The 12452-nt window shown below is 46.7% G+C and overlaps 1 protein-coding gene across 1 annotated transcript in view; it reads right to left on the bottom strand.

Annotated features, from left to right (window-relative positions):
- Positions 1–12452, bottom strand: part of LOC140387094 (uncharacterized) — a 571970-nt gene that overhangs the window by 50453 nt on the left and 509065 nt on the right. The window contains exon 14 of the mRNA XM_072470103.1: positions 9477–9623. Within this exon, the coding sequence (XP_072326204.1) occupies positions 9477–9623 (147 nt within the window). The remainder of the gene's footprint in view (positions 1–9476; positions 9624–12452) is intronic.

The raw sequence follows: 12452 nt of genomic DNA on the forward strand, positions 1-12452 counted from the left end.
TTAAACTAGTATGGCAGGGGGGTGGGTAGCTGAGCAATAGGTCAGAAGGTGACAAAATTGAGGGAGAACTAGAGAATAGGGCCAGTTTGGCTCTGAGGAAGAGCAGACAGGGAGATGTTGCTGAAAACAGCGGGACTGGTGGGCTGAAGCGCGTATGTTTTAATGCAAGAAGTATAACAGGTAAGGCAGATGAACTTAGAGCTTGGATTAGTACTTGGAACTATGATGTTGTTGCCATTACAGTGACCTGGTTGAGGGAAGGACAGGGTTGGCAGCTAAACATTCCAGGGTTTAGATGTTTCAGGCGGGAAAGAGGGGCATGTAAAAGGCGTGGAGGAGTTGCGCTATTGGTTTGGGAGAATATCACAGCTGTACTGCAAGAGGACACCTCAGAGGGCAGCGAGGCTATATGGGTAGAGATCAGGAATAAGAACGGTGCAATCACAATGTTGGGGATTTACTACAGGCCACCCAACAGCCAGCAGGAGATAGAGGAGCAGATAGGTAGACAGATTTTGGAAAGGAGTAAAAGCAACAGGATTGTTGTGATGGGAGACTTTAACTTTCCCAATATTGACTGGGACTCACTTAGTGCTAGGAACTTGGACGGGGTAGAGTTTGTAAGGAGCATCCAGGAGGGCTTCTTAAAACAATATGTAGATAGTCCAACTATGGAAGGGGCTGTACTGGACCTGGTATTGGGGAATGAGCCCGGCCAGGTGGTAGAGGTTTCAGTAGGGGAGTTTTTCGGGAACAGTGACCACAATTCAGCAAGTTTTAAAGTGCTGATGGACAAGGATAAGAGTGGTCCTAGGGTGAATGTGTTAAATTGGAGGAAGGCTAATTATAACAATATCAGGCAGGAACTGGAGAACCTAGATTGGGGGCGGGTGTTTGAGGGTAAATCAACATCTGACATGTGGGAGGCTTTCAAGTGTCAGTTGAAAGGAATTCAGGATGGGCATGTTCCTGTGCAGAAGAAGGATAAATACGGCAAATTTCGGGAACCTTGGATAACGAGAGATATTGTAGGCCTCGTCAAAAAGAAAAAGGAGGCATTTGTCAAGGCTAGAAGGCTGGGAACAGACGAAGCCTGTGTGGAATATAAGGAAAGTAGGAAGGAACTTAAGCAAGGAGTCAAGAAGGCTAAAAGGGGTCACGAAAAGTCATTGAAAAATAGGGTTCAGGAAAATCCCAAGGCTTTTTACACGTACATAAAAAGCAAGAGGGTAGCCAGGGAAAGGGTGGGCCCACTGAAGGACAGGCGAGGGAATCTATGTGTGGAGCCAGAGGAAATGGGCTGCGGATGGATTCACTTTGGAGCATCCGCGATGCTGAGGAAGTTGTGGATAGCACATTCAGTGAGTTGGTCACACCGCAGATTAAAATTACTGAGGCAGATAGGGAATGGGTGACCAACAGACAGAGGAAGAGTAGGAAGGCAGTGCAGGGATCCCCTGCGGTCATCTCCCTCCAAAACAGATTTACCGTTTTTGAAACTGTTGGGGGAGATGGCTCACCAGGGGACGGTGGCAGCAGCCAGGTTCATGGCACCGTGGCTGGCTCTGCTGCACAGAAGGGCGGGAAAAAGAGTGGAAGAGCTATAGTGATAGGGGATTCAATTGTAAGGGGAATTGACAGGCGTTTCTGCGGACACAAACGAGAATCCAGGTTGGTATGTTGCCTCCCTGGTGCAAGGGTCAAGTATGTCTCGGAGCGGCTGCAGGGCATTCTGGAGGGGGAGGGTGAACAGCCAGCTGTCGTGGTGCATATAGGCACCAACGATATAGGTAAAAAACGGGATGAGGTCCTACAAGCTGAATTTAGGGAGTTAGGAGTTAAACTAAAAAGTAGGACCTCAAAGATAGTAATCTCAGGATTGCTACCAGTGCCACGTGATAGTCAGAGTAGGAATGACAGGATAGCTAGGATGAATACGTGGCTTGAGAGATGGTGCAATAGGGAGGGTTTCAAATTCCTGGGACATTGGGACCGGTTCTGGGGGAGGTGGGACCTGTACAAATCGGACGGTCTGCATCTGGGTGAGACCGGAACCAATGTTCTCGGGGGTGTGTTTGCTAGTGCAGTTGGGGAGGGTTTAAACTAATGTGGCAGGGGGATGGGAACCGATGTAGGAAGTCAGTGGGGACGGAAACAAAAGGCAGGAAGGGAGAGTGTGTAAAGCATGACCAGAGAAAGCAGGGCAGAGAGCCAGGAAAGTCTACATTAAACTGCATTTATTTCAATGCAAGGGGCCTCAGGATGAACTCAGGGCATGGATGGGCACATGGGACTGGGATATTATAGCTATGACTGAAACATGGCTAAGGGAGGGGCAGGACTGGCAGCTCAATGTTCCGGGGTACAGATGCTATAGAAAGGATAGAACAGGAGGTAAGAGAGGAGGGGGAGTGGCATTTTTGATTAGGGAGAACATCACGGCAGTACTTAGAGGGGATATATCCGAGGGTTCGCCCACTGAGTCTATATGGGTGGAACAGAAAAATAAGAAGGGAGAGATCACCTTGATAGGACTGTACTACAGGCCCCCAAATAGTCAGCGGGAAATTGAGGAGCAAATATGTAAGGAGATTACAGATAGCTGCAAGAAAAATAGGGTGGTAATAGTCGGGGACTTTAACTTTCCCAACATTGACTGGGACAGCCATAGCATTAGGGGCTTGGATGGAGGGAAATTTGTTGAGTGTATTCAGGAGGAATTTCTCATTCAGTATGTGGATGGACCGACCAGAGAGGGGGCAAAACTTGACCTCGTCTTGGGAAATAAGGAAGGGCAAGTGACAGAAGTGTTAGTGAGGGATCACTTTGGGACAAGTGACCATAACTCCATTAGTTTTAAGATAGCTATGGAGAATGATAGGTCTGGCCCAAGAGTTAAAATTCTTAATTGGGGCAAGGCCAATTTTTATGGTATCAGACAGGAACTTTCAGAGGTAGATTGGGGGAGACTGTTGGCAGGCAAAGGGACGGCTGGTAAATGGGAGGCTTTTAAAATGTGTTAACCAGGGTTCAGGGTAAGCACATTCGCTTTAGAGTGAAGGGCAAGGCTGGTAGAAGTAGGGAACCCTGGATGACTCGAGATATTGAGACTCTGGTCAAAAAGGAGGCATATGACATACATAAACAACTGGGATCAAGTGGATCCCTTGAAGAGTATAGAGATTGTCGAAATAGAGTTAAGAGGGAAATCAGGAGGGCAAAAAGGGGACATGAAATTGCTTTGGCAAATAATGCAAAGGAGAATCCAAAGAGCTTCTACAGATACATAAAGGGAAAAAGAGTAACTAGGGACAGAGTAGGGACTCTTAAGGATCAACAAGGACATCTATGTGCAGAGCCACAAGAGTTGGGTGAGATCCTGAATGAATATTTCTCATCGGTATTCACGGTGGAGAAAGGCATGGATGTTAGGAAACTAAGGGAAATAAATAGTGATGTCTTGAGAAGTGTGCATATTACAGAGGAGGAGGTGCTGGAAGTCTTAAAGCGCATCAAGGTAGATAAATCCCCGGGACCTGATGAAATGTATCCCCGGATGTTGTGGGAGGCTAGGGAGGAAATTGCGGGTCCCCTAACAAAGATATTTGAATCATCGGCAGCCACAGGTGAGGTGCCTGAAGATTGGAGAGTAGTGAATGTTGTGCCCTTGTTTAAGAAGGGCAGCAGGGAAAAGCCTGGGAACTACAGACCGGTGAGCCTAACGTCTGTAGTAGGTAAGTTGCTAGAAGGTATTCTGAGAGACAGGATCTACAAGCATTTAGAGAGGCAAGGACTGATTCGGGGCAGTCAGCATGGCTTTGTGTGTGGAAAATCATGTCTCACAAATTTGATTGAGTTTTTTGAGGGGGTGACCAAGAAGGTAGATGAGGGCAGTGCAGTAGACGTTGTCTACATGGACTTTAGCAAAGCCTTTGACAAGGTACCGCATGGTAGGTTGTTGCAGAAGGTTAAAGCTCACGGGATCCAGGGTGAGGTTGCCAATTGGATTCAAAATTGGCTGGACGACAGAAGACAGAGGGTGGTTGTAGAGGGTTGTTTTTCAAACTGGAGGCCTGTGACCAGTGGTGTGCCTCAGGGATCGGTGCTGGGTCCACTGTTATTTGTGATATATATTAATGATTTGGATGAGAATTTAGGAGGCATGGTTAGTAAGTTTGCAGATGACACCAAGATTGGTGGCACAGTGGATAGTGAAGAAGGTTATCTAGGATTGCAACGGGATCTTGATCAATTAGGCCAGTGGGCCGCCGAATGGCAGATGGAGTTTAATTTAGATAAATGTGAGGTGATGCATTTTGGCAGATCGAATCAGGCCAGGACCTACTCAGTTAATTGTATGGCGTTGGGGAGAGTTATAGAACAAAGAGATCTAGGAGTACAGGTTCATAGCTCCTTGAAGGTGGAGTCGCAGGTGGACAGGGTGGTGAAGAAGGCATTCGGCATGCTTGGCTTCATTGGTCAGAACATTGAATACAGGAGTTGGGACGTCTTGTTGAAGTTGTACAAGACATTGGTACGGCCACACTTGGAATACTGTGTGCAGTTCTGGTCACTCTATTATAGAAAGGATATTATTAAACTAGAAAGAGTGCAGAAAAGATTTACTAGGATGTTACTGGGACTTGATGGTTTGAGTTATAAGGAGAGGCTGGATAGACTGGGACTTTTTTCCCTGGAGCGTAGGAGGCTTTGGGGTGATCTTATAGAGGTCTATAAAATAATGAGGGGCATAGACAAGGTAGATAGTCAACATCTTTTCCCAAAGGTAGGGGAGTCTAAAGCTAGAGGGCATAGGTTTAAGGTGAGAGAGGAGAGATTCAGAAGGGCCCAGAGGGGCAATTTCTTCACTCAGAGGGTAGTGAGTGTCTGGAATGTGCTGCCAGAGGTAGTAGTAGAGGTGGGTACAATTGTGTCTTTTAAAAAGCATTTAGATAGTTACATGGGTAAGATGGGTATAGTGGGTGATGGGCCAAGTGCGGGCAACTGGGACTAGCTTAATGGTAAAAACTGGGCGGCATGGACTGGTTGGGCCGAAGGGCCTGTTTCCATGCTGTAAACTTCTATGATTCTATGATACTAAATGAATATTTTGTATCAGTATTCACCAAAGACAAGGAATTAGTGGATGTTGAGTCTGGAGAAGGGGGTGTAGATAGCCTGGGTCACATTGAGATCCAAAAAGACGAGGTGTTGGCGTCTTGAAAAATATGAAGGTAGATAAGTCCCCAGGGCCTAATGGGATCTACCCCAGAATACTGAAGGACGCTAGAGAGGAAATTGCTGAGGCCTTGACAGAAATCTTTGGATCCTCACTGTTTTCAGGTGATGTCCCGGAGGACTGGAGAATAGCCAATGTTGTTTCTTTGTTTAAGAAGGGTAGCAAGGATAATCCAGGGAACTACAGGCCGGTGAGCCTTACATCAGTGGTAGGGAAATTACTGGAGAGAATTCTTCGAGATGGGATCTACTCCCATTTGGAAGCAAATGGACGTGGACGTATTAGCGAGAGGCAGCACGGTTTTGTGAAGGGGAGGTTGTGTCTCACTAACTTGATAGAGTTTTTCGAGGAGGTCACAAAGATGATTGATGCAGGTAGGGCAGTGGATGTTGTCTATATGGACTTCAGTAAGGCCTTTGACAAGGTCCGTCATGGCAGACTGGTACAAAAGGTGAAGTCACACGGGTTTAGGGGTGAGCTGGCAAGATAGATACAGAACTGGCGAGATCGTAGAAGGCAGGGAGTAGCAATGGAAGGGTGCTTTTCTAATTAGAGGGCTGTGACTAGTGGTGTTCCGCAGGGATCAGTGCTGGGACCTTTGCAGTTCATAGTATATAGAAATGACTTGGAGGAAAATGTAACTGGTCTGATTAGTAAGTTTGCAGACGACACAAAGTTTGGTGGACTTGCGGATAGCGATGAGGACTGTCAGAGGATACAGCAGGATTTAGATTGTTTGGAGACTTGGACGGAGAGATGGCAGATGGAGTTTAATTCGGACAAATGTGAGGTAATGCATTTTGGAAGGTCTAATGGAGGTAGGGAATATACAGGGAATGGCAGTCAGAGAGATCTAGGAGTACAGGTCCACAGGTCACTGAAAGGGGCAGCACAGGTGGAGAAGGTAGTCAAGAAGGCATACGGCATGCTTGCCTTCATTGGCCGGGGCATTGAGTATAAAAATTGGCAAGTCATGTTGCAGCTGCATAGACACTTAGTTCGGCCACACTTGGAGTATAGTTTTCAATTCTAGTTGCCACACTACCAGAAGGATGTGGAGGCTTTGGAGAGGGTGCAGAAGAGATTTACCAGAATGTTGCCTGGTATGGAGGGCATTAGCTATGAGGAGAGGTTGAATAAACTTGGTTTGTTCTCACTGGAACGACGGAGGTGACCTGATAGAGGTCTACAAAATTATGAGGGGCATAGACAGAGTGGATAGTCAGAGACTTTTTCCCAGGGTAGAGGGGTTAATTACTAGGGGGCATAGGTTTAAGGTGTGAGAGGCAATGTTTAGAGGAGATGTACGAGGCAAGTTTTTTTACAAAGAGGGTAGTGGGTTCCTGGAATTCGCTGCCGGAGGAGGTGGTGGAAGCAGGGACGCTAGTGACGTTTAAGGGGCATCTTGACAAATATATGAATAGGATGGGGATAGAAGGATACGGACCCCGGAAGTGTAGAAGATTTTAGTTCAGACGGGCAGCATGGTCGGCGCAGGCTTGGAGGGCCGAAGGGCCTGTTCCTGTGCTGTACTTTTCTTTGTTCTTTGGTTGATTCTTGGCTGTTAAACTCTTCCCAATAATTTGATTTCCCGAGAGAATGGTATGGGGGCAGTCGGGACCTGAGCATAAGCCCTGTATGTCAGTAGATATTTTGCCGAGTAGCTTGAAGGTATTGCAGGGGTACACAACACAATGTTAACAATTCCCCACTGCAGTCGTCTGTAGTCATAAGCGACAAACTATCAGCTCAATTTCTTGCATATCCATGTGAGCGGAATGTGTATACTGTACCACTCCTTGGGACTTAACCTTATGCCCACCTCAATAGATGCCATTTTTGTTCCTTGGGGCATCATTAACAAAAACATAAGGGTATGGTTTACCTCACCCCAATCACCGGCATTGTGACCAATAATTGTTAGGTGGATTGGCCATGCCAAATTGCCTGTTAGTGTCCAGGTTATGCAGGTTAGGAAACAGGGATTCGGGGATTGAGTGGGGTCGACAGCAGAGTGGACATGGTGGGGTGTTCTTTTGGAGGGTCGACATCGAATTGATGGGCAGAATGGCCTCCTTCTGTACTGTAGGGATTCTAAATTCTTTGAATTCTGGTGACAGGCCGAATCAAGCTCCCGCTACCAGGGTACAGTTGCCTGGACATTGTTCCAAATTTAATATCTTCACTGAATTACAGAATTGTTACAGCGCTGAAAGGGGCCATTCGTCCCACCATGTTTGCACTGACACTCCAAAGGAACGTCATCATATGTCATATGTTTTTTCATGTATAGAACGATCTAAGTGGACTGTACGCAGAACAATACTTTTCACTGCACCTCAGTAAACATTTATTTTTTAAATTTAGAGTACCCAATTATTTTTTTTCCAAATTAGGGGCAATTTAGCATGGCCAATCCACCTACCCTGCACATCTTTGGGTTGTGGGGGCGAAACCCACGCAGACACGGGGGGAATGTGCAAACTCCACACAGACAGTGACCCAGAGCTGGGATGGAACCTGGGACCTCGGCGCCGTGAAGCAGCAGAGCTAACCCACTGCGCCTCCGTGGTGCCCTCCATCGCGGTAAACATGACATGGCCGATACGGGCTTGGAGGGCCGAAGGGCCAGTTCCTGTGCTGTATTTTTCTTTGTTCTTTGTTCAATGTTTACATCTACGCGATGCACTGCACGTTCTCACCAAGTTTCCCCAGGCAGCCATGTAAACCCATGGCTGCTACCATCTAGAAGGACTAGGTTTGCAGGTACATGGAAACTACTTGCAGATTTCCCTCCAAGTTACTCAACATCTGGACTTGGAAATATATCGCCATTTCTTCACTGTCGCTGGTTCAAAATCCTGGGGTGGATTATCTGATCGCCGATGCCGCAATGGCGTTCGCCAATTGGCCAGAGAATCCATTTTTACGCTGGAATCAGGGGTGGCGCCGTTTTTACGATGCTCCGACCCCTCCGCCATATGGATGGCCTCAGGATGTCACCTGAGGCCCTCTGCCGATGCTCCGCCCATGATGGGCCGAGTCCCCGATGACGTCGCTCGTGTGCTCACACCGTTCGGGGACCTCACGTGGCGGCTGTGGACTGAGTCCAACGCCGCCACAGCCTTGGGGGGGGGGGGGGCGTTCCGCTGGCAGGGAGGGCTTCGGCGGCAGCTGGGGTGATTGGTGGAGGGTGGTCCGGGTGTGGCTGGGGTGGTTACAGGGAGGGATGTTTTTGGCAGGCCGAATCCAGGCGTGGCCGGCACCATGATGCACGGTGCGGCCACCGCCATGCGCATGCAAGGCCACGGACCTGGCCATTCTGCGGCTGTATCCGCAGGTAAAGCTGGGAGCATTACACTGAGTGGCTGCTAGCCCCCCACAGGGCAGAGGATTGGTGCGGGATCGGCGCCGACTTTCTGGTTGTAAGACCAGACGGATCCCGCAGATATAGCCGCAGGATCGGAGAATCAAGCCCCTGGAACTCCCCCCCCCCGCCCCTTAACCACACTGGGGGTGTAGAGAGAGTGCTGCGGTTCAAGAATACAGCTCACTGCCACCTTCTCAATGGAAATTAGGGAATGGGCAATAAACACTGGCCTAGCCATCGACAGAGTGAACTCTAAATAATACATACACACACAATCAAGGGTGCAATTTATCAATGGTTTTCACGTGAATCTGGCGGTTCATGTGGAAAGAACAAGGTGATTGGGACTAGTGGGATCCCTCTTCCAGATAGCCAACATAGACACAATGGGCCGAATGGCACCCCTTGTTTTGTATGATCAATGTTTCTCTTTTTATTAAAAAAGCGCTCTTCAAACTGACAAGATTGAGGCATGAATTGGCATGAAGGCACTGTTAAATTGAGTATCACAGCATTTGGGCAGCACGGTAGCAAAAGTGGATAGCACTGTTGATTCACAGCGTCAGGGTCCCAGGTTCGATTCCGGCTTGGGTCACTGTCTGTGCGGAGTCTGCACATTCTCCCCGTGTCTACGTGGGTTTCCACCGGGTGCTCTGGTTTCCTCCCACAGTCCAAAGACGTGCAGGTTAGGTGGATTGGCCATGATAAATTGCCCTTAGTGACCAAAAAGGTTAGGAGGGGTTATTGAGTTACGGGGAGAGGGTGGAAGTGAGGGCTTAAGTGGGTCTGTGCAGACTCGATGGGCCGAATGGCCTCCTTCTGCACTGTATGTTCTGTGTTCTATTGGGCGAGAATAATTAAACCTACCCAATGCCTCTTGTATTCCTGTCCCATTGAAACAGCGATTCTCTGCTCCCACACAATTCACTTTTCTCAGACTGTTAATACAGGACTCGGAGGATGAGTTATAACATCCGAAACATTGCAATCCATTGACTGTGGTATTGGCAGGCTCTGAAATAGAAACACTCATTGGATAAAACCTTCCGAATCTCCTCAATACAATTTCACTTTAACACACCCAGGTTCGTCTCGAAAGCTGGAAATCGGCCGCTTGTTTCCGGCCCCGCCGGCTATTCGTTTCCAGATGACTGCAGTGCAAAGGGCAAGGTGAGGATTCGGGGCTAAATCAGGCTCCAACTCGCCATCGCCCATCTTTCCCGAAGGCCAGGGTTATTTGTTTTAGCCCCAACCATGTAAGGTCTCGCAATTCCTTAACCCGGGATAGGCAGGAAAAAGTGCAGGAAAACTTCACGATACGACAATGAGACATAGGAGCAGAAGTGGGCCATTTGACCCATCCATTCTCCTTCTTCATTGAATGAGATAATGACTGGTCTGATGTGACGATCCTAAACTACAGGTTCCTGCCTTATCCCTATAAACCTTGGTGCTTAAGAAGGGTTCTCTTTCCAAGGGCTGGTGCAGATACGATGGGCCGAATGGCCTCCTTCTGTACTTTAATTCTATGATTGTAAGAAATTCCTCCTGATCTCTGTCTTAAATTGGCGACCACTTACTCTGGGATTATGCCCTCTGGTCCTCGACTAGCCCACAAGAGGAATCAAACTCACAGCAGCTACCCTGTCAAGGACCCTGAGAATCGTATATGCCTCAATAAGTTTGCCTTTCATTCTTCTAAACTCCAAAGAGTACAGGCCCAAACTATTCAACCCCTCCCCAGAAGAAAATCCCTCCTTATCCGGGATCAATCTGGTGAACCTTCTCTGGACTGCCTCCGATGCCAAGATATCTTTACTAGGTAAGGGGACCTAAACTGCTCACAGTATAACAGGTGCGGTCCAACTAGTGTAAAAGTATAGTTTTAGCAAACCTTCCCTAATTTTGTACTCTATTCCCATAGAAATAAAGGCAAATGTTCGATTTGATTTTCCTATTGCGTGTTGACCTTGCATGTGATCTTATTGTGATTTATGCATGAGGATTCCCAAATCCATCTGTATTGCAGTTTTCTGCAACCTTTCTAATTTAAGAAATATTCAGCTCCTTTATCCTTCCTACAAAAGTGTATAACGCCACATTTTATTCCATCTGTCAAGTTTTTGTCCACTCAATTTACTTGTCTATTTCCCTCTGTAGACTTTGTGGCCTCCTCACCCCTTGCCTTCACACCTATTTTTGTATGATCTGAAAATGTGGCAATAGTACATTCACTTTCAACATCCAAGTCAGCAATATATAGTGTATCATGTCCATTACCATCTCAAAGAATTCTAAGAAATTTGTCAGGTATGATTTGTCCCTTCATGAAGCCATGATGACTGCATAATAATTATATATATTTCTAAATGCTGTGCTTTTCCACACTTTCCAATGGAATAACCAGGGTTCCATACGCATTGACCTCTTCAGAGTATCAGGATTCTTAGAAGAACCAATGCTTCTGCTATCTTTTTTAGCTGCTTCCTGTACTAACCTAGGAGGCAACCCATCAGATCCAGGGGGCCTATCAGCCTTTGGCCCCATTAGTTTGCCTACTACACTTTTTCTAGTGACAGTTATTGTATTTATATTCCCTCTCTCCATTTTGCCGCTGGATTCTTAGAATTGTTGGAGTGTTACTGGTGACTTCAACTGTGAAGACTGGCACAACATATTTTTTAAACTTCTCTGTCATTCCCAGGACCTCGATTATGAATGCTCCAGACTCATTCTCTAATAAGTCGATGTCAAGGGCCTATGTTCACTTGGTCTCACTTTCCCTTTATATATTTAAAGAAGCTCTTACAGTCCGTGTTTATTGTACTTGTTAGTCAAACCTCTTGTTTAACTTTTCCCTCTTTATTTTTTTCCAGAGATCCTTCAGTGTGATGTGGACAAGTTGAGTGAGTGGGCAAAGGAATGGCAAATGCAGCTTAACGAGGACATCTACTTTGGCATAAAGAACAAGAAGGAACACTACTATGTGAATGACCAAAAATTAGGAGAGGAAAATGTGCAACGAGACCTGGGTGAACGTGTACACCAGTAACTGAAGGTAAACACGCAGGTACAGCAGGCAGTAAAGAAGACAAATGGTATGCGGGCCTTCATTGCGAGAGAATTCAGTTACAGAAGACATATCTTCACCAGAGAGTGGTGAGCATGTGGAATTTGTTACCACAGGAAGGAGTTGAGGCCTAAACATTGCATATTTCAACGAAGCAGTTAGATATAGCACTTAGGGCGAAGGGAATCAAAGCATTTGTGGGAAAAGCTGGTTTAAGTTATTTTGTTGGATTATCAGCCATGATCATATTGAATGGCTCAGTAGAGGGTGGCATGGTGGCACAGTGGTTAGCACTGCTGCCTATGGCACTGAGGACCCGGGTTTGATCCCGGCCCCGAGTCACTGTCTGTGTGAAGTTTGCACATTCTCCCCGTGTCTGCGTGGGTAGGTGGATTGGTCACACTAAATTGCCCCTCAATTGGAAAAAATAATTGGGTACTCCATATTTATTCAAAAAATGAATGGCAGAGCATGCTCACAGGGCCAATTGGCCTCCTCCTGCTCCTATTTTCTGCTTTTCTATGTTTCTATATGGGTTCTGTATCTTCTAATCCAAGATGATATCTTGCGAGCATACTTATTCCATCTCTAAACTATCCAACACTCTTTCCTTCCTGACTCTCCTTATGGAAAGTCACAATCCCTGAATATTTAGTTCACAACTTTGATCTCCTCGTAAGGTCGTATCAGTAATGTAAGACTATTCCCATTAAGCTCAATCTTTGCCGTCAATTCATTTATTTTGTGCCAAATATTCCATGCAGTTAAGCAAT

Source organism: Scyliorhinus torazame, chromosome 12 (assembly GCF_047496885.1).
Source record: "Scyliorhinus torazame isolate Kashiwa2021f chromosome 12, sScyTor2.1, whole genome shotgun sequence".
In the NCBI taxonomy this organism is placed as follows: Eukaryota; Metazoa; Chordata; class Chondrichthyes; order Carcharhiniformes; family Scyliorhinidae; genus Scyliorhinus; species Scyliorhinus torazame.